Source organism: Diceros bicornis, chromosome 34 (genome assembly GCF_020826845.1).
Source record: "Diceros bicornis minor isolate mBicDic1 chromosome 34, mDicBic1.mat.cur, whole genome shotgun sequence".
NCBI lineage: Eukaryota > Metazoa > Chordata > Mammalia > Perissodactyla > Rhinocerotidae > Diceros > Diceros bicornis.
This window is the reverse complement of record NC_080773.1, coordinates 31,121,082-31,141,045: the sequence shown is the minus strand read 5'-3', so window position 1 is coordinate 31,141,045 and position 19,964 is coordinate 31,121,082. Positions and strand designations below refer to the sequence as shown.

The 19,964-nt window shown below is 45.9% G+C and overlaps 1 protein-coding gene across 1 annotated transcript in view; it reads left to right on the top strand.

Moving 5' to 3' along the window:
* The first annotated feature begins 623 nt into the window (after positions 1-623).
* Positions 624-19,964, top strand: part of NLRP12 (NLR family pyrin domain containing 12) — a 32,610-nt gene continuing 13,269 nt past the window's right edge. The window contains exons 1-4 of the mRNA XM_058530167.1: positions 624-990; positions 5,273-5,353; positions 8,747-10,448; positions 16,994-17,164. Coding sequence (XP_058386150.1) covers positions 702-990; positions 5,273-5,353; positions 8,747-10,448; positions 16,994-17,164 — 2,243 coding nt within the window. The 5' untranslated portion in view covers positions 624-701. The remainder of the gene's footprint in view (positions 991-5,272; positions 5,354-8,746; positions 10,449-16,993; positions 17,165-19,964) is intronic.

The following is a 19,964-nucleotide window of genomic DNA, read 5'->3' as shown; positions in this document are numbered from 1 at the left end:
TGCTTCTACCTGGAAGAGAAGTTTGTTTACATTTTTTTTTTGGAGGGGGGCGTTGAAGACCAAATGTATATTTTTTTATTATATCACAACATCACACTGGGTCATGTAGTAATTCTATGTTTAGCTTTTAGAGGAACCTTCAAACTGTTTTCCTCAGCGATTGCACCATTTACATTCCTCCTAGAAATTTGCTCACATTTGCTCACATTTCACAGTAGCGTTGGCTCACATTCCATCACCCAATACAAGTTGTGCGTCCAAGTCTGATTCCAATGGAAAGGTTGCCTAATCCTCCCACAAGGAGGGGCAGTAACTATTTTGATAATAATCCCATCAACCACAGACACCAGCGAGGCGAGGAAAACAGCAGGAAGGACAGAGGAAAGAGTGACTGATTGGTCAAGGGAGCCGGGAAGAGGGAGCAGAAGCGAAAGTCTTTCTCATGAGACGCATGGCTCCTGTGATTTCCTAATCGCTCCCAACTTCCTCTTCTTCAAAGTGGACACCGTTGGTGAGTGGGGCAGGGCAGGCGGGAGCTGCAGGGTAAGGAAGTACTATTTCAACAGAAGGACTTGCCTCTCTGTCATTCCTACAGCCTCTGCCTGCGAATGATCAGATGGTGGGCATGTAGGCATTGCCCGTCCTGTGTGTAGAAACATCCTAGGCTCCAGCTTCTCTCCTTCGGGGTTCACGACGCCCCCATGCCCCGAATCCTGGTCAGGGATGGCCTCTGCCGCCTCTCTGCCTACTTGGAAGAACTGGAGGCTGTGGAGCTGAAGAAGTTCAAGTTATACCTGGGGACTGCGACAGAGCCGGGGGAGGCCAAGATCCCCTGGGGGCGTATGGAGCAGGCTGGTCCTCTGGAAATGGCTCAGCTTCTTGTGGCGCATTGTGGGACAGGGGAGGCCTGGCTGCTGGCTCTTAGCGTCTTTGAGCGGATCAACAGGAAGGACCTGTCGGAGAGAGGACAGAGAGAGGACCTGGTGAAGGGTAAGGAAGTGATGGGACGGTCAAGGCTGCAACCCAATTCCCTTCTCCTTCATGACAACTGCTGAGCTCATGAGACCTGGGTTCTCTTTTATCCCCTTGGCCTTTGTTCGTGCTGTGTTCTTCCTGGAACATCCTGCCTCTGTCTCCTTTGCCTGGAAAATTCTTATTTATCTATCAGAACCTTGGAGGCACTACCTTCTTTGAATTCTTTACTCCTCTTCTCTCTCCTCTTGTCCCTCACCCTCAACCACCCTGGTGGCTTCGAAACTCTACTTTTGTGCTTCATTAGTACCCGGATTTCTTTTATTATATCTTCTGTCCTATAAAATAATCACCATGGTGCTAACACTGATTGATTCTGTCCTATAAAAAGGCATCCATTGTGCATAATAATACGTCAACACATTCAATGTTTAAAATGATGTGTGATAGATAATTACTGTTATATCTATTATATAGATGAGAAAACTGAGACTCTGAAAAAAAATGGTTTATCCCCAGGCAAAAGTTCATGAGATAATACATGCCAAGTGCTTACCACAATATCCAGCAGACATTAACTCAGCAAATACCAGCTATTATTGGAAGTGGTGGAGATGGCATTTGAGCTCTGGTTTTTAATGTAATTTCTCACCTCTCTCCCCTAATGGGACAGGGTCCCCCAAAAAGCAGGGTAACTCTTGACTCCTCTGTATGATTCTCTGTGATTCCAGTGTCTGGCCATGGCCAAGAACAGAGTAAGTCTTAGAGAATGTTTGTTTAATGAATAATTAAGTTCTGCCAATACCTGGCTATATACCATCCCTTCTGTGAGGCTTCGTGTCTCAAAGTTAAGGAGGTGTGAGGGCAGTGGTGTGCCGGTCAATGGTTAACATCTCTGAAAAAACAAAGTCTTTAATAACTCTGAAAAAACAAAGGCCCTAGTTTGTAGCATTTGCTAATTTCCGTGGTGTAAATACTCTTAGGATGGCTGATTTTAAGTTACCAGTGTGATGTCAACTGGCTTGTAATTCACAGAAATTTAACAACAGGCTCTCTCGGGCCAGTAACGTGCAATGGAAAGAAAGAATCTCTTAAGCCTTCTCAGATATGATCTTACATGATTCCTTCTCTCCTTGTCTCCATTCTTGGAGAATACTGAAGGTGCCCTGGACTTGGGGAACGTGAGATTGAGTCACATCTTTACTTAGGGGCACATTGAAAATCAAAGAACTATCAGCAAAAAAGTAAAAAAAAGGTATAAATGTATTCATTTATGATTTTATATAATAGTATTTACTTATAGAAGTTTACACACTAATTTTAAGAAATTAAAATAATAAACAAGTATAAATTCCCTCCCTTCTTCCTATTCCTAAATCTCTTCCCTGCATTAACAACTGATAACTATTTGGCGAGCGTCCTTCTACGGACTATGTCCTATTAATTCATCGGAGGACAGCCCTGTGGTCTGAAGGAGATCAGATGTCTAGCTTTGCTCTTTTTTAGCTGTGTGATGTTGGAGAATCATGCACCTCTTTGGGCCTCTGTCACCTCATCAGTAAGACAAGGGGGATTGGACTAGATCAGTGGTTCTCACATGTTAGTGTGCATAAGAATCCTTCGGACACCTTGTTGTGAATGTGGAATCCAAGACCCCGCACTAGAGATTCTGATTAAGCAGGTTTGGGGCACCAGGAATCTGCATTTCGATGTGGGTGATGCCCATGGCATGCTTTAGGAAACACTAAGGTAGTAAATCTTTGAGGTCTTTTTCAGCTGTAACGTTTAATGATTACTTTTTTAATAAACTGTGGTAAAATACATACAATATAAAATTGTTATAAATGAATTTGACTACTCTAGATGCCTCATATAAGTGGAATCACAGAGTGTTTGTCTTTCTGTGACTGGCTTACTTAGCATAATGTTTTCATGGTTCATCCATGCTGTAGCACGTGTCAGAGTTTCCTTCCTTTTTTAGGCTGAATAATATTTTATTTTTTGTATCTATCACATTCTGTTTATCCATTCATCCATTAATGGACACTTGGGTTGCTTCCACCATTTGGTTATTGTGAATAATGCTGCTATGAACATGGGTGCACAAATATTTCTTCGAGACTTTGCTATCAATTCTTTTGAGTATATACCCAGAAGAGGAATTGCTGGATGATATGGTAATTCTATTTTTAATTTTTGGGGGAACCTCCTTACTCTTTTCCACAGTGGCTGCACCATTTTACATCCCCACCAACAGTGCACAAAGATTCCAATTTTCCCACGTCCTCGCCAATATTTATCTTTTTTTTTTGTGAGGAAGATCAGCCTTGAGCTAACATCCGTGCTAATCCTCCTCTTTTTTGCTGAGGAAGACCAGCTCTGAGCTAACATTTATTGCCAATCCTCCTCCTTTTTTTTTTTACCCAAAGCCCCAGTAGATAGTTGTACGTCATAGATGCACATCCTTCTAGTTGCTGTATGTGGGACGTGGCCTCAGCATGGCCGGAGAAGCGGTGCCTCGGTGCGTGCCCGGGATCCGAACTCGGGCCACCAGTAGCGGAGTGCACACACTTAACCACTAAGCCACGGGGCCAGCCCTATCTTTTTTTTTTAATAGTAGCTATCCTAATGAGCATGAAGTCTGATTCTTATCACTTTTGATAAGTTTTACTCAGGCATCATGTCTGAGTCCCTCTTTCCCAGAACCTCACACATCCAATCCATTGGCAAATCCCAGTACATCCCAACCCCATGCATTTCTTCTCACTGCTGTCACCCAGAATGGCTAACTGCAACCTTCTCTGCCATGGTCCCCCTGCTTCCACTACTGCTCCTTACGGGGTATGGTCCACTCATCATCAGAGTAATCTTTATAATTAAATCATCTCCTTCCCCTGTTTCAAATCCTCCATTGGCTTCCTGTTGGGAATAGATTGTAGTCCAAACTCCTTCACATGCTCCTACAGGTGCTAGCTGTGTCTCTCTCTCCAAACTCACTCCCTAACACTTACCCTGAAGCTCATTCCACTCCAACTTCATTTCCTCTGTTGTGTCAAGATTGTTTCTTCCTGAGGACCTTTACACTTGCTGTTTTTTCCTGCTTTGAATGCCTCTTCTCACATATCTGGCCCCTTGCCATTCAGACTTCAGATTAAATGTCTTGTCCTCTGTTCCAGTCACCTCCTATTCATCTCATTGGTGAAGGAGGGATCTCCCGCCCTGAGTAGTACCAGTTGGTTGAGCACAGGACACCCAACACTGGGCAGATGAGATTGACAGCAGTCTATTAGTCACAGTCACAGCCCAGGGGAGGGGACCCCGTGCACCATGCAGGGTCCCACAGTGGTTGCACTCAGCAGCACAATGAGCCAACAGGGGCTGTAGAAGGCAGGCTTTGGAGTAACAAGAGTGTGGGGTGCTTTATCGTTCCTGCAAGAGGATGTGATTGGCTTGTTTGAATAATTTCATGGGCCAGCAGGGAGGTGACACTTGTTAGACTGAGGATCAAGTGAGGTACAGCTGGTGGTCTAAGAGATAGGGTGACCAGGTGGGGTGCAGTTGGTCTAATCCTGATCAGAGAACTAGCTGAGTGGGGAGCCTTTCCCAATAGGTGTGGGGCACATCTGACAAGAGCACAGGGACTCACACTTAGGTCTTTGGGGTCCTGTGAGGCTCAAAGATGTCAAGGAAGCACTTGAAATTTTAGGTCTTACAATACATCCGCAGGAAAGCCTTTCCTGGCCACCCAAACTAAAATGTTACTTTCATCACTCTGTCATATCACTGTGTTTAATTTTAGACACAACTTTTATCATAATCTGAAGTTAGATTTGGTGTTTATTTTTTATGCTGAACTTCCTGCATGACTAAAAGGTAAGATCTATGGAGTAGGGACCTCGTGTCTTGTTTATTGCTATGTATCCAACGTCTGGAAAAATGCCTGGATAACATTGGTGCCAAATGTATGTATATTTGTTGGACGGATTAATGGATGGTTGGTGGGCGAGACATGGTTGAGGGCTGAAGGGGAGGGAGGACTCCAAGCTGACTCAGAACTTCCTGGCTGAGGGGATTAATTGGATGGATGGAGATGTCAATCACCATGATGGGTACCCAGGAAGGACAGTGGGTTATGAAGAACAAATGTTTTCAACAATAGTGCATGTGAGGTGACTACTAAACATTCTGGGGTATGGGTGGGCAGGGAGTTATCATGTAGACAGTTTGATGTAATAGTAGCTAATATTATTGAGTGCTAGCCAGATATGTGCTAGCTGATCTCACAAAATTTCTCTTCCAGATACTCCACTTGGTGGCGCATCCTCACTGAGGAGCCAGTCGGCACGTTCTCTGGAAGTCTTTCCTGGAACTCCAAGAAAAGGTGAGCCATGAACCATTAGTATGCATTAGAATGCATTAGGCTACATGTATCAGACTACCAAGGAAAAAGGACATTTATTTAGTGTTTGCATATAACAGGAAGTCTTGGCGTGGGTGGTTGCAGAATTCATGTAGTGGATTAACGACATCATCAAAGCCCCACTTTTTCCTATGTTTCGTTTGTCCTAAGACTTGTCACCTCGTGATTGCAAGATGGCGGCCAAACCATCTCATACAAGAGAATTCCAAGCAATGACAAAAAGGGAAACAAAAGGCTTTCTTCATCAAGAGACTGTTATTTTTATCCAGGAATAAAATCCTTCCAATAAGCTTGCTCCTCCTGAGTGGTCATACCTGTGTAACTCATTGGTCAGGACCAGGGCACATACCCATTCCCAGACCAGCCACTGGCTAGGGGAATGAGACTACTCATGACTGGTTCAGCCAAACCATAATTCATCCCCTGGGGCTAGTGAAGGGACAACATTTACTGGAATCAAGGGATCAACACACACTACCTGAATAGAATCAGGATTGTTGGCAAGGACACAAATGATTCTGGATTATCTTTCAAGGGCATCTTCAACGCATTGGAGCTAGGATCCACCCCCATGGATCCTCATCACTGCCTTACAATAGATTCATCACCTGTTCTTAGACAAGTCATTGCCCTTGGGTCTGGGACTCAGTCTCCCCATTTGTGAAATGTACCTTCTCTGCCTGCCTCCTTCTCTAAGGAGTCTGGAAGCATCAAACAAAATAATGATTTGAGAAGCTCTAAAGCAGTGCTGTCCAATAGAAATATGATGTGAGCCACATATATGATTTGAAGTATTCTAGTAAAAAAAGTAAAAAGAAATAAGTGAAATTAATTTTAATGAAATTTTTTGTTTAACCCAATATATCCAAAATATTATCATTTCATCAAGTGATCCATATGGAACATTATTAATTAGATAGTTTACATTCTTTTTTTTGTACTGAGTCTTCAAAGTTCGCTGTGTCTTACACTTCCAGCTCATCTCATTTCAAATTCTAAATCGTTACTGGAAATACTTGAGCCATATTTAGGTTTCACAAAAATCACAGTTGAAAAGCAGATTCTCATACATTGTCTGAACATGCTTGCAAGTTTTTCAATCACTGAATCAAGTATTGGTTTTTAAATTTAGATACACATTAATTAAAATGAATGAAAATGAAAATTTTAAATCCAGTTCCTTGGTGGCATTAGGCACATTTCAAGTAGTCAGTGGCCACACGGGGCTAGTGGCTGCTGTATTGGCCAGTGCAGGTCTAAAGTGTGCAGCTGACAGGATTAACAGTCTGGAGTTAGGAGCTCGGTAGCCAGAGCACCCAAGTTTGGGTTTTTATTTCTATCACCTACCATCTAGCCAGGCAGACTTGGAGAAGTCAAGTCTGTTTTTGGAGCCTCAGTTTTCTCATCTGTATGTTAGCAAAGCATCTCTTTCCTCTCTCCTCTACTTCACAGGTGTCCTTGCTCTAATATAGTTAGAGCAGTAGTTCTCAATTGGGGGGATTTTCATTGTCACAGGGGACACTTGGAGCAAGGGACTGAGAAGAATTCGGGCTTGTTGGGACCGTGGTGTAAGGGCGCTGGGAGAGCAACAGCCTGTGGGTCAAGGAAGGTGGGCAGAAGCCATGAAGGCTCTGAAGACCTTAGACGAAAGCTTAGATTTTTGTCATGAGGGCAATGGGAGCATGAAGGGGTTATGAACAGGAGAGGAACAGGGTCCAATGTGGGTCTGCAAAGTTTTCCTTTGGGGTTGGTGTGGAGGATGGACTCAGGGGAAGGAGCCGGAACAGGGAGTTTAGAGGAGGTGAGAGAAGGTGAGGGGACAGCTAAGGCAGATGGCCATATGGATGGAGGGGAGGGGAAAGGAGGGGACAGAGAGATTCAGGAGCGACAAAGACAAGGTTTGTAGACCCACGGCTGGGGAGAAATGAGTGCCAGAAAACTCCCAGGATTCCCTCTGTGAGACTGCAAGGTTATCGGTTACAGGGAGATGGCTGTGTGTGTGGGGAGGACAATAGGGTTAGGTGGTGAGTGAGGCACTTCCTTTGGGTGCAAATTATAAGGGGGTGTCAAAAAAGCTCAGTGACTGAGAGAAATAAAAAAATATATACAATATATACATATATTGCATATATGTATATATATACAAACATACATATAAAGCAGAATGGTGGCTGCCAGGGGCTTGGAGGAGGGGAGAAATGGTGAGTTAGTGCTTAACGGGTACAGAGTTTCTCTTGAGGATGATGAAAAAGTTCTGGAAATGGATGGTGGTGATTGTTGCACAACATTGTGAGTGCACTTAATGCCACTGAGTTGTACACTTAAAAATGGTTAAAATGGTAAATTTTATGTTATGTATATTTTACCACAATTAAAAATGAAAGAGTACATGCATTCCTTTTGAGGGAGTCCTGGGATCAAATTCAGATCTTTTTTACCGCCCCTTGGGTGGATATTATGGGCCTCTGGTGACATGCAAATACTAAGGGATACATTTTTGTCTAAATCAGGGTTTCTCCACCTTCCCACTACGATTTTAGGGCTGGATAATTCTTTGTTGTGGGCGCTGTCCCGTGTGCTCTGCAGGATGCTGAGCAGCAACCATGACCTCCACCCACTAGATGGCAGTAGCACCCCAAGTTGTGACAACCCGTAGTATCTCCAGACCTTGCCCACTGTCCCCTAGGGAGGCCTCAATCCCCCGTTGAGAGCCACTATTGTAGAATTTTCATAGACATCTACACCAAGCAGGCTTTCCCAAAGAGACTTGAAGCAAAAGATTTATAGGACGGATAAGTTCTCCTTCGGTGCAGACACGCGTTTACCTTTTTTTCAAATAGGACCCAGAAAACTTGGGAGCGCTGCTGTCTCCTGTTTCACCGGGCGTGCAAATCACTCAGCGATCTTGTTAGAAATGGAGTTTCTGATTCAGTAGGTGGGGAGTGGGGCTCAAGGTTTCGCATTTCCAACCAGCTCCCTGGTGGGTCCACATGAGATTTAAGTGTTCCTTCACCAGGAGAGGCCGAGAGTGCTGAGGCTGAGGTTGGTGCGTCCCTCTCGGCCGCATTGCGGTTTTCGGTCAGCCTGAATGGTGATGCCGACGCTGCTGGCACACGGACCACCGTTTGAGTAGCGAGGATAGAGCACTGTGCATGAGAACAGTTCTCACATTAATGCCTCTGTTTCCCATGAAAACCAAGATCTTTAGAGGGAGGTACCAAGGTTCTCCATCTAGAAAACTGTTCCAGGGATATTGCAGAACAAGTAGGTACTAGACCAAGGTTTGTTTTAACTCATGAATTCATGAAACGTTGCTGACGAGTCTCCCACGGATCCTCCATTCCTCTCCATTAGATCCCCAGGAAACCTACAGGGACTATGTCCGCCGGAAATTCCGACTGATGGAAGACCGCAATGCGCGTCTAGGGGAATGCGTCAACCTCAGCCACCGGTACACCCGGCTCCTCTTGGTGAAAGAACATGCAAATCCCGTGTGGGCCCAGCAGAAGCTCTTGGACACAGGCCGGGGACATGCGAGAACCGTAGGACACCCGGCCAGCCTCATCCATATAGAGACACTCTTCGAGCCAGATGAGGAGCGCCCGGAGCCGCCGCGCACCGTGGTCTTGCAGGGGGCAGCAGGAATGGGCAAATCCATGCTGGCCCACAAGGTGATGCTGGACTGGGCCGACGGGAGGCTCTTCCAAGACAGGTTTGATTATCTCTTCTACATCAACTGCAGGGAGATGAACCAGAGCGCCCCCCAGCGGAGCGCACAAGACCTCATCTCCAGCTGCTGGCCCGAGCCCAGCGCGCCCCTCCACGAGCTCATCCGAGCTCCCGAGCGCCTCCTTTTTATCATCGACGGCTTTGATGAGCTCAAGCCCTCTTTCCATGACCCTCCGGGCCCCTGGTGCCTCTGCTGGGAGGAGAAGCGGCCCACGGAGCTTCTCCTGAGTAGCCTGATTCGGAAGAAGCTGCTGCCTGAGGTGTCTTTGCTTATCACCACCAGGCCCACGGCTTTGGAGAAGCTCCACCGCTTGCTGGAGCATCCCAGGCACGTAGAGATCCTGGGCTTCTCTGAGGCAGAAAGGAAGGAGTACTTTTACAAGTATTTCCACAACGCGGAGCAGGCCGGCCAAGTCTTTAATTTCGTGAGGGACAACGAGCCCCTCTTCACTCTGTGCTTTGTCCCCTTGGTGTGCTGGGTCGTTTGCACCTGCCTCAAGCAGCAGTTGGAGGATGGGGGGCTTTTAAGGCAGACGTCCAGGACCACGACAGCAGTGTACATGCTCTACCTCCTGAGTCTGATGCAACCCAAGCCAGGGACCCCAACCCTCCAGACCCCGCCCAACCAGAGAGGGCTCTGCTCTTTGGCAGCCGATGGGCTCTGGAATCAGAAAATCCTATTTGAGGAACAAGACCTCCGGAAGCACGGCCTCGATGGGACGGATGTGTCTTCCTTCCTCAACATGAACATCTTCCAGAAGGACATCAACTGTGAAAAGTTCTATAGCTTCATCCACTCGAGTTTCCAAGAATTTTTTGCAGCCATGTACTATATCCTGGATGATGGGGAGCGTGGATCCAGCCCAGAACACAACATGATGAGGCTGTTGGCTGAGTCCAGGTTCTCAGAGAGGAGCTTCTTGACACTCACCGTCCATTTCCTGTTTGGACTCCTGAATGAGGAGACGAGATGCTACCTGGAGAAGAGCCTTCGCTGGAAGGTGTCGCCTCGCATCAAGGCGGAACTGTTGGAGTGGATCCAGAGCAAAGCCCAGAGCGAGGGCTCTACCCTGCAACAGGGCTCCTTGGAGCTCTTCAGCTGTCTTTACGAGATCCAGGAGGAGGAATTTATCCAACAGGCCCTGAGCCACTTCCAAGTGGTCGTGGTCAGTAACATTGCCACCAAGATGGAGCACATGGTCTCCTCCTTTTGTGTGAAGAACTGCAGAAATGCCCTGGTGCTGCACTTGTATGGGGCTTCCTACAGCGCTGACGAAGACGATGGGGTGAGGTGGACTTCAGGGCCCCAGACGCCACTGGCACAGTCGTAAGTAGTCGCTGGGCTCCCTCTCCAAGTTCATGCTCTTAGCCAAGTTCATGTTCTCAACTGGGGGTGGTTTTGCCCCCACTCCAGGAGATACTTGGAAATATTTGGTTGTCACAACTAGGGGAGACAGGAGGGGTGCTACTGGCATACAGTGGGTAGAGGCTAGGGATGCTGCAAAAACATCCTACAATGCACAGGACAGCACCCCTCAACAAAGAATGATCTGGCCCCATGAGCCGGCCCCTGGCTTAGCGGTTAAGTGAACGCGCTCCGCTGCTGGCGGCCCAGGGTTCAGATCCCGGGCGCGCACCAATGCACCGCTTGTCTGGCCGTGCTGAGGCCGCGTCCCACATACAGCAACCAGAAGGATGTGCAGCTATGACATACAACTATCTACTGGGGCTTTGGGGGAAAAAAATAAAATAAATAAAATTAAAAAAAAAAAGAATGATCTGGCCCCCAAGTGTCAACAGTGTACAAGTTAGTGTCCTGCTCTTAAACAATACTCTTTAGGACTAAATTGGGGTCCATGTCAAGGAGAATGTATTCAATCAACAAATATCATCAAGGGCACTTTTCTGTAGACTGGACACTGTGAATAAGCCAGCCAATGCCCCTGCCAGAGCAAATATCCTAATGAGAAGGGAGATAGATAAAGAATAAGTAAATAAATAAATAGGCAAACAAGCAAACAAAGAAAATTGATGATTAAGATAGTTTCAGATGGAGACAACTATTATGAGGAAAATAAAGCAGGGTAATGTACTAGACAGTGACTTGGATGAGGGTGGGCAACATGAAAGGGGATGGTCAAAGAAGGAAGCTCTGAGGAAGCTGTAGCTCGAAGGGATGGTTAGAACTTGGGCTTATATGTTATCTTAACAAAAGAACAATATATTTTTAGAGAAGTGACAAGAACAAAAGAAAAGAACTTTGGGTTTCTTGGGTGGCAAATTGTGGGATGGAAAATATATGGAGGAAACTCATAGGGTGAGGTTTGAGTGTGCAAATCCGTCACGGAACTGTAGGGGAGGAAAAACTCTCCTCTACCCTCTCTGGGTCTCTGGTTGTACCTAAGAATTAAACTGACATAAGACAGATTAACAAGAGAGAAGCATATAAATTTTATTGAATTTTTACGTGTACTTGGGAGTCTTCATAAGAGAATGAAGACCCAAAGAAATGACCAGAGCAGAAAGCTTTTATACCTTTTAGACAAAGAAACAACGAATTTGTGAAGAATTGATGAGACAGAGGGGTTTGGGCTTGAGGTAGTAAATGGTGAAAAAGTAACAAGGTTTGTTTATACAGGCTCCTCGGCCCTAAATCTCTGTCTCTGGTAATAAGGATGTCTCCCTCCCTCCTGGGTACACATGAGAAATTTATCTCCTACTTTTAGGGATGAAGTGTGGGGGAGGTGTCGGAGTGACCTTTCTGTCTCTGCTGCTTTCTCAAACTCTTTTGGCTCAAGATATTCAGTATGCCAAGGCACCATATCTTAGGGTAGCATGTCTTGAGCCCTCCGCATCAACTTTCTATCTTCTTCACCGCCATAAAACTTCCCCAGGAGAGGGGATTAATGGCAGTCCTCATTTTTCAGAAGTTTCTGCTCTTGGTCAGGTAAGGGCAGCTCTGGGCCTTCTGTCTGCATCTCATTTGCCTTCAGCTTAAAATAATCCTTATGCCAAAGCGGCGTATTCTGGGGTGGTGTATTCTGGTCCCCGGTAGCAGTTTCTTTGGGAGATGGTCCCAGAAAGCAGAGAGGACAAGGAAAGGAAGCCAACAAAGGGAACACCATTAAGCCAGTCACTAATGGGCGCCTGGAGGCCAATGTCACCTCCCACTTCTCAGAAGTGTCCCCACCGCTGCTCAGGGGCAGGGAGCTGGGGTCTTGTTGCACTAATTCCGCAGGACTCATTGAATACTGCTGAGGGTGGGGTCCTGATTCTCAGGGCCTCCCCATCAGCTCGGTAAACAACTGCTACTGACCTCAGTGATGAGATGGAGCCAGCCCTGTGAAAATTTAGGAAGGAGAGGCGTCCTAGGGAGAGGGGAAAGCAAGTGCAAACACCCTGGCGATACACGTAAAAAGTTTAATGTGTCAACATCTCACTCTGGTTGGGGCTTATTTCCAGTTATCAGACTCTGCCTGGCTCTTCACGACTCTTCTTCTCGCTGGAATCATAATTCTGGTCACCAGGTTCCTCACTGATCTAGAGGTCATTAATGTGTACTAAGTGTGCTTATGTAGGGCCATGTGCCCAAGACTTTAAAGTATTGTACTGTAGGATACAAGAAGTGGTGGTGGTTAATAAATAGCCCAGGATTTGGAATCCAACACACATGGATTGGAATCCCAACTCTACCCCTCACTAGCTGTGTGACCTTTCTCCTTGTTGAGTCTGTTTTTCTTTTTTTTTTTTTTTTTTGTGAGGAAGATCAGCCCTGTGCTAACATCTGCCAATCCTCCTCTTTTTTTTTTTGCTGAGGAAGACTGGCCCTGGGCTAACATCCGTGCCCATCTTCCTCCACTTTATATGGGACACCACCACAGCATGGCTTGCCAAGCGATGCGTCGGTGCATGCCCGGGATCCGAACTGGCGAACCCCAGGCCACCGCAGCGGAGCGCGCTCACTTAACCACTTGCGCCACCAGGCCGGCCCCGAGTCTGTTTTTCTCCGTGGAAAATGGGAATTTTAATTCCTACCTTTTTTTTTTTTTTTTTTTTTTGAGCAAGATTAGCCCTGAGCTAACATCTGTTGCCGATCCTCCTCTTTTTTGCTGAGGCAGATTGGCCCTGGGCTAACATCCATGCCCATCTTCCTCTACTTTATATGGGTCACCACCACAGCATGGCTTAATAAGCGGTGTGTATGTCCTTGCCCGGGATCTGAACCTGCGAACCCCGGGCCACCGAAGCAGAGCGTGCGAATTTAACCACTATGCCACTAGTCCGGCCCCCAATTCCTACCTTTTAAGCCTGGTTGTAAAGGCTTCACACTGGGTTACGTACAGGGTCAGAACTCAACAAAATTTGGAAGTCACTCTTTTCATCATCACCACCATAGGTGACAACGTAGACACTCTGAGTACATGATTTTGTTAAACCCACCAGAACATATGGCTCCATTGTGGTTAAGGTCTCTAGGGTCTACATATATACATACATATATATATATATATATACACACACATACACGTATATATGTATATATACACTTGTATACGTATGTGTAACACATTTATGTATAAAAACATATATACATAAATTATATATAAAATTATATATAATAAATATAACTTATAAGACAGACTATACAACTAGAAGTAAATTAAGAGATTTTATTGGCTGCATATTGTACCCTATGCTATGTGAATCAGGCCAATTCTTAATCCCAGCCTGATTCAGAGAGAGGGATTGTCATAAAGATTTTAGAAGGTCCAAAATTACAATATCTTCTGAAAGTCCTCTTGTACCAAATCCACCGCCCCTTCCACATCCAGGCAGGAAATGCCCTACTCTTTGCCCTTTGACCTGTGAGAGCACATCTTGTCTTATTGATATCCCCGTAGGTCTGGACCACGCATCTTGGCGCCCCGTGCCAAACCTCAAAAATCGAAACGTCAGATTGTATATCCAGGCAGAGAAAGCAGGCATCCTTCACCTCTCCGTCATAGCCTTGTTTACAGAGGTGGAGTGACTGGCTCTGAGGTCTGGAGTGGTGTGTAGGAAGAACTCACTTCTCCTGTGTTTCTCTCTTTTGCTCTCACACCTCTGCCATACTCATAACACTTCTGACACCAGATGTGGGGGAGGTTTCCCCATGCCACGCAATTCTCTGCAACACCAACTGGGTGTCCTACATAATTCAGGTTAAGGGCTCAGTCCCACGAGATTGTTCTCACTCATGTCAGATGCCAATCACAAGTAATAGGTCCCCAGGTTACTCACAACTTCTGTCTAGGTTGGCTGCAAATCGGAGGTTCCCATGGCTTCTTCCCCCTTGGATTTGATTACTTGCTGGAATGGCTCAGAATGCAGGAAAACAGTTTACTTACTGTTTACCAGTTTATTATAAAAGGATATGATAAAGGATACAGGATAAAGGAACATCCAGAGGGAAGAGGTGCATAGGGCTAGGTATGTGGGAAGGGGCTCAGAGCTTCCATGCCCTCTGTGGGTACACCATGCTCCCAGCACCTCCACGTGTTCAGAAACCCAGAATTTCTCTGAACCCCATACTTTGGGGATTTTTATGGAGGCTTCATCACATAGGCATGATTGATCGATCATTAACTCAATTTCCAGCCCCCCTGGAGGATGGGGAGTGGGGCTGAAAGCGTCAAGCTTCTGATCATGGCTTGGTCTTCTGGTGACCAGCCCCGATCCAGGAGCCCACCCAGAGCCACCTCCTTAGAACAAGGGACACTCCTATCACCCAGGAAATTACAACGGTCTCAGGAGCCCTGTGCCAGGAACCAGGGGCAGAGACCAATATATATATTTTCTATTATCTCACGAGTAGGAATTATAAATTCAAATGCTTGCCAAGGCCAGTGAAATGGGCATAATAATGGCTCCCCTGCAAAGATGCCCATGTCCTAATGCTGGAATCTGTGAGTATGTGACCTTACATGGCAAAAGGGACTCTGCAGACGTGATTAAGGTAAGGATCTTGAGATCGGGAGATGATCTTGGATTACTGAGCCCAAAGTAATCATAAGGGATGGAGGGAGGCAGGAGAAGATATGATATTATGTGGCGAGGTCAGATGGATGAGATTCGTGAAAGTGGACCATGAGCCAAGGGATGCAGGTGGCCTCTAGAAGCTGGAAAAGGCACGGGAGTGGATCCTCTCCTGGAGCCTCCTGAGGGAACGTGATCCAGGTGACATCTTCATTTTAACCCAGCCAGACTCCTTTCAGACCTCTGACCTCCAAAACTGTAAGATAATCAACTCGTGTTGTTTTAAGCTGCTGTCTTTGCAGTAATTTGTTAAAACAGCCATACGGAACCAATACAGCCAGACTAGTCATGAAAATGAGGGAGGCAGGCCAGGTGGACTGGTGACCAGGAGCCTGCAGGTCACGCTGAAAACGGTGTCACATACCCACTTATGGTGGCCAGCTGTTGCCTTGTGCTCATGAGGTGCCTGTGTAGCCCGAAATGGCTGTTGAAGAAATTCTAGGAATCTATATTTTCATGTGAAATCTGATTTGTAAATTATTTGATGCTCATCGGAGGAAGTCAGCTCCCAGGCCACAAATTTGTAACTTCCGGCTCTTGTTCTTCAGTAGAGATATTCTACTTTCATTAGCTGTGAAGAAAGGGAGTGAAGAAAATCATTGGGTGCATCCGTGGTTCTCACATATGAGCAGAATCACCTGGAAAGCTGTTTATTTTTATTTTTTTTCTTTTTTTGTGCTGAGGAAGACTGGCCCTGGGCTAACATCCATGCCCATCTTCCTCCACTTTATATGGGATGCCGCCACAGCATGGCTTGACAAACAGCGCATTGGTGCGTGTCCAGGATCTGAACTGGCGAACCCCGGGGCCACTGCAGTGGAGCACACGCACTTAACTGCCTGCGCCACCGGGCCGGCCCTGGAAAGCTGTTTAAAACACAGGTTTCTGATCAAGTAGGGCTGCATTGGAGACTGAGGACTTTTATTTCTAGCAAGTTCCCAGGTGATGCTGATGCTGCTGGGCTCGGGACCACACTCTGAGAACCATGGGTGTGGGTGAAAGGCTACCTCTGAGCATTCAGCTTTCAAGGGCTTCTCCCAATCACTCAGAGTGCGTCTGTGAGATGAAATTCATTTTCCACCCCTAGTCCAAGGGTTTAAGTCTGTTCTCTACTACTTAGTAGCTATGTGAGCTTGGGCAAGTAACACAGGGTCATTCAGAAGATAAATTAAGATAGAGATGACAAAATGGGGCCAGCCTGGTGGTGCAGTGGTTAAGTTCACGCCTTCCACTTCGGTGGCCCGGGGTTTCGCCGGTTCAGATCCTGGGCACGGATCTGCTCACCGCTTGTCAGCCAATGCTGGGGTGGTGTCCCACACAAAGGAGCTACAACTCGGCAACTATGATGCACAATTATGTACTGGGGCTTTGGGGAGAAAAAAAAAAAAGAAAAGGAGGAGGATTGGCAACAGATGTTAGCTCAGGGCCAATCTTCCCTCTGCCCCCCAAAAGAAGATAAAGATGACAAAATGGGGCCGACCGTCAGCATAGCGGCGTAGCGGTTAAGTTTGCGTGTTCTGCTTCGGTGGCCTGGGATTCGCTGGTTCAGATCCTGGGCGCAGACCTACTCACCCCTCATCAAGCCATGCTGAGGTGGTGTCTCACATAGAAGAACTAGAAGGACCTACAACTAGGGTACACAACTATGTACTGGGGCTTTGGGGAGAAAAAAGAAAATCTTGTTTTCAAAAGAAAACAAAAAGATGACAAAATGCTTCATAAATGATGAACTGTCAAACATAATCATTGTAAAGTGGCCAGTAGAACTAGACGTTGGCTCGTCTTCCCTTCATGCAGATCCGAGAGGAACGTTCTTCCAGATGCCTACAGTGAACAGCTTGCTGCTACTCTGAGCACCAATCCGAATCTGATAGAGCTGGTTTTGTACCGCAATGCCCTCGGAAGCCGGGGGGTGAAGCTGCTGTGTCAGGGGCTCAGACACCCCAACTGCAAACTTCAGAACCTGAGGTGAGTCAAGGTGGGCTCCTGAGGGTCCTGCCACTGAGCCTCTCATGGGGCTCAGTTGGAAAGGACATTAGGACAGTGTGTTCGCGGGCTGGCCCAGTGGCACAGCCGTTAAGTGCGCGCGCTCCACTTTGGCGGCCCGGGGTTCATGGGTTCGGATCCCAGGTGCGCACCGAGTCATCGCTTGTCAAGCCATGCTGTGGCAGCGTCCCATATAAAGTAGAGGAAGATGGGCACGGATGTTAGCTCAGGGCCGATCTTCCTCAACAAATAAAAAAAAAAAGGATGGTGTGTTCATCTGCTAAGGGCTGCTGTGACAAATTACCACAGATTGGGTGACTTAAATGACAGACATTTGTTTTCTCTCGGTTGTGGAGGCTGGAAGTCCAAGATCAAGGAGTCAGCAGGGTTGGTTTCTTCTGAGGCTTGTAGACGGCCGTCTTCTCCCTGTGTCCTCACATCGCCGTTACTCTGCATGTCGGTGTCCTAATCTCTTCTCATAAGGACACCAGTCGTATCAGACTAGGGCCCACTCTAGTGACCTCATTTTAATTTAATCACTTCTTTAAAAACCCTATCTCCAAATGCAGTCGCACCCTGGGGTTCAGGGAGATTAGGACTTCAATGCATGAATTTTGTAGGGGACATGATTCAGCCCACAACAGATGGGGATCAATAGTTCAGGCATCATTATCTCTTACTTTTCTTATTTTTGTCTTCCCCTTTCCAGGCTTCCTAGCTCCAATCACACTTCTTGATTTCAAACTATATTACAAAGCTACAGTAATTAAAACAGCATGGTACTGGCATAAAAACAGACACAAAGACCAATGGAACAGAATAGAGAGCCCAGAAATAAACCCACACGTTTACGGCCAACTGATCCTCAACAAGGGGTGCCAAGAATACACAATGGAGGTGTCCAGAAGAGACAGATCGATAGGGACAGCCAGCAGGATGATGGTTGCCAGGGGCCAGGAGGAAGGGGGAGATGGGGAGTTATCATTTAACAGGTATAGAGTTTCAGTTTGGGAAGATGAGAATGTTCTGGAGATGAATGGTGGTGATGGTTGCACAACAATGTGAATATATTTAATACCACTGAACTGTACACTTAAAAATGGTTAAGATGATAAACTTTATGTTAGAGTAAGATTATGGGAGATAGTTTTTTCTGCTTTATGCTTTTATCAGTTAATATGCTTCTAACTGCTTGTAATAGAGACCGAACTCTAAAGGGGCTAAAACAGTAAGTCATTTTACGGGCTCACACAATTGGAAATAAGACATAAAGAAGGATTCAAGAAAGATTATTGGATGCTAGAGGCTGGGAGGAAGGGGGAATGTGGAGTTTTCTTTAATGGGGACAGAGTTTCAGTTTTACAAGATGAAAACATTCTGGAGATTGATTGTACAACAATGTGAAATATCTGCTTACCACTGTTGAACTGTACACTTAAAAGTAGTTGGTAAATTTTATGTTATGTGTATTTTACCACAATTTAAATTAAAAATTAAATCTATCTATCATCTATCCATCTATCTATCTATCTATCTATCTATCTATCTATCTATATCTATATCTATCTATCATCATCTATCAAAAGTGCATGTTATGGGGCTGGCCCTGTGGCGTAGTGGTTAGTGTGTGCACTCCGCTGCTGGTGGCCCTGGTTCGGATCCCAGTGCGCACCAATGCACCACTTGTCAGGCCATGCTGTGGTGGTGTCCCATATAAAGTAGAGGAAGATGGGCACAGATGTTAGCCCAGGGCCAGTCTTCCTCAGCAAAAAGAGGAGGATTGACATGGATGTTAGCTCAGGGCTGATCTTCCTCACACACAAAAAAAACAATGCGTGTCATTATTGATCATGATAATATTAAGGCATAGCTTAGAGGAACTGGAGTGACACTTGACTAAGAAAACCAAGCATGTCTGAGTCCTGATGCACAACATAGCTCTGCTCCTTCAAAGTGTCATGAAAGAAAGACACACACAGGGATCAAGGTATGGGAAAGCCAAGTACCATTTTGTGAGCGGGACGTGGGCCCAATCCCAAGGAAAGCATAATAATAATAATAATAATAACAATAATAATAATAATAACACCATACTACTCAGCCATAAAAAAGGATGAAATCTAGCCATTTGTGACAAGGTGGATGGACCTTGAGGGTATTATGCTAAGCAAAATAAGTAAGAGGGACAGTCAAATACCGTATGATCTCACTTATAAATAGAAGATAAAAACAACAGCAAACAATCACACAGAGACAGAGATTGGATTGGTGGCTACCAGAGGGGAAGTGGGGAGAGAGGAGGGCTAAAGGGGTGATTAGGCGCATGTGTGTGGTGATGGCTTGTAATTAGTCTTTGGGTGGTGAACATGATGTAATCTACACAGAAATCAAAATATGATGATGTACACCAGAAATTTATATAATGTTATAAATCACTGTTACCACAATTTAAAAAAAAATGTAACTAAAAATAAATAAATAATACTACTACTATTGGGGCCGGCCTGGTGGCGCAGTGGTTAAGTTTGCACACTCTGCTTTGGTGGCCCAGGGTTCGCAGGTTTGGGTCCCGGGCATGGGTCTACGCACCACTCATCAAGCCATGCTGTAGTGGCGTTCCATGTACAGAATAGAGGAAGATGGGCACAGGTGTTATCTCGGGGCCAATCTTCCTCAGGAAAAATAAAATAAAATAATAATAATACCATAATTTGCTGAGCACTTGCTATGTTCAAGGAACCATGCTCAGTACTGAGGTTAAGCATGTCATCAAACTCTTTTA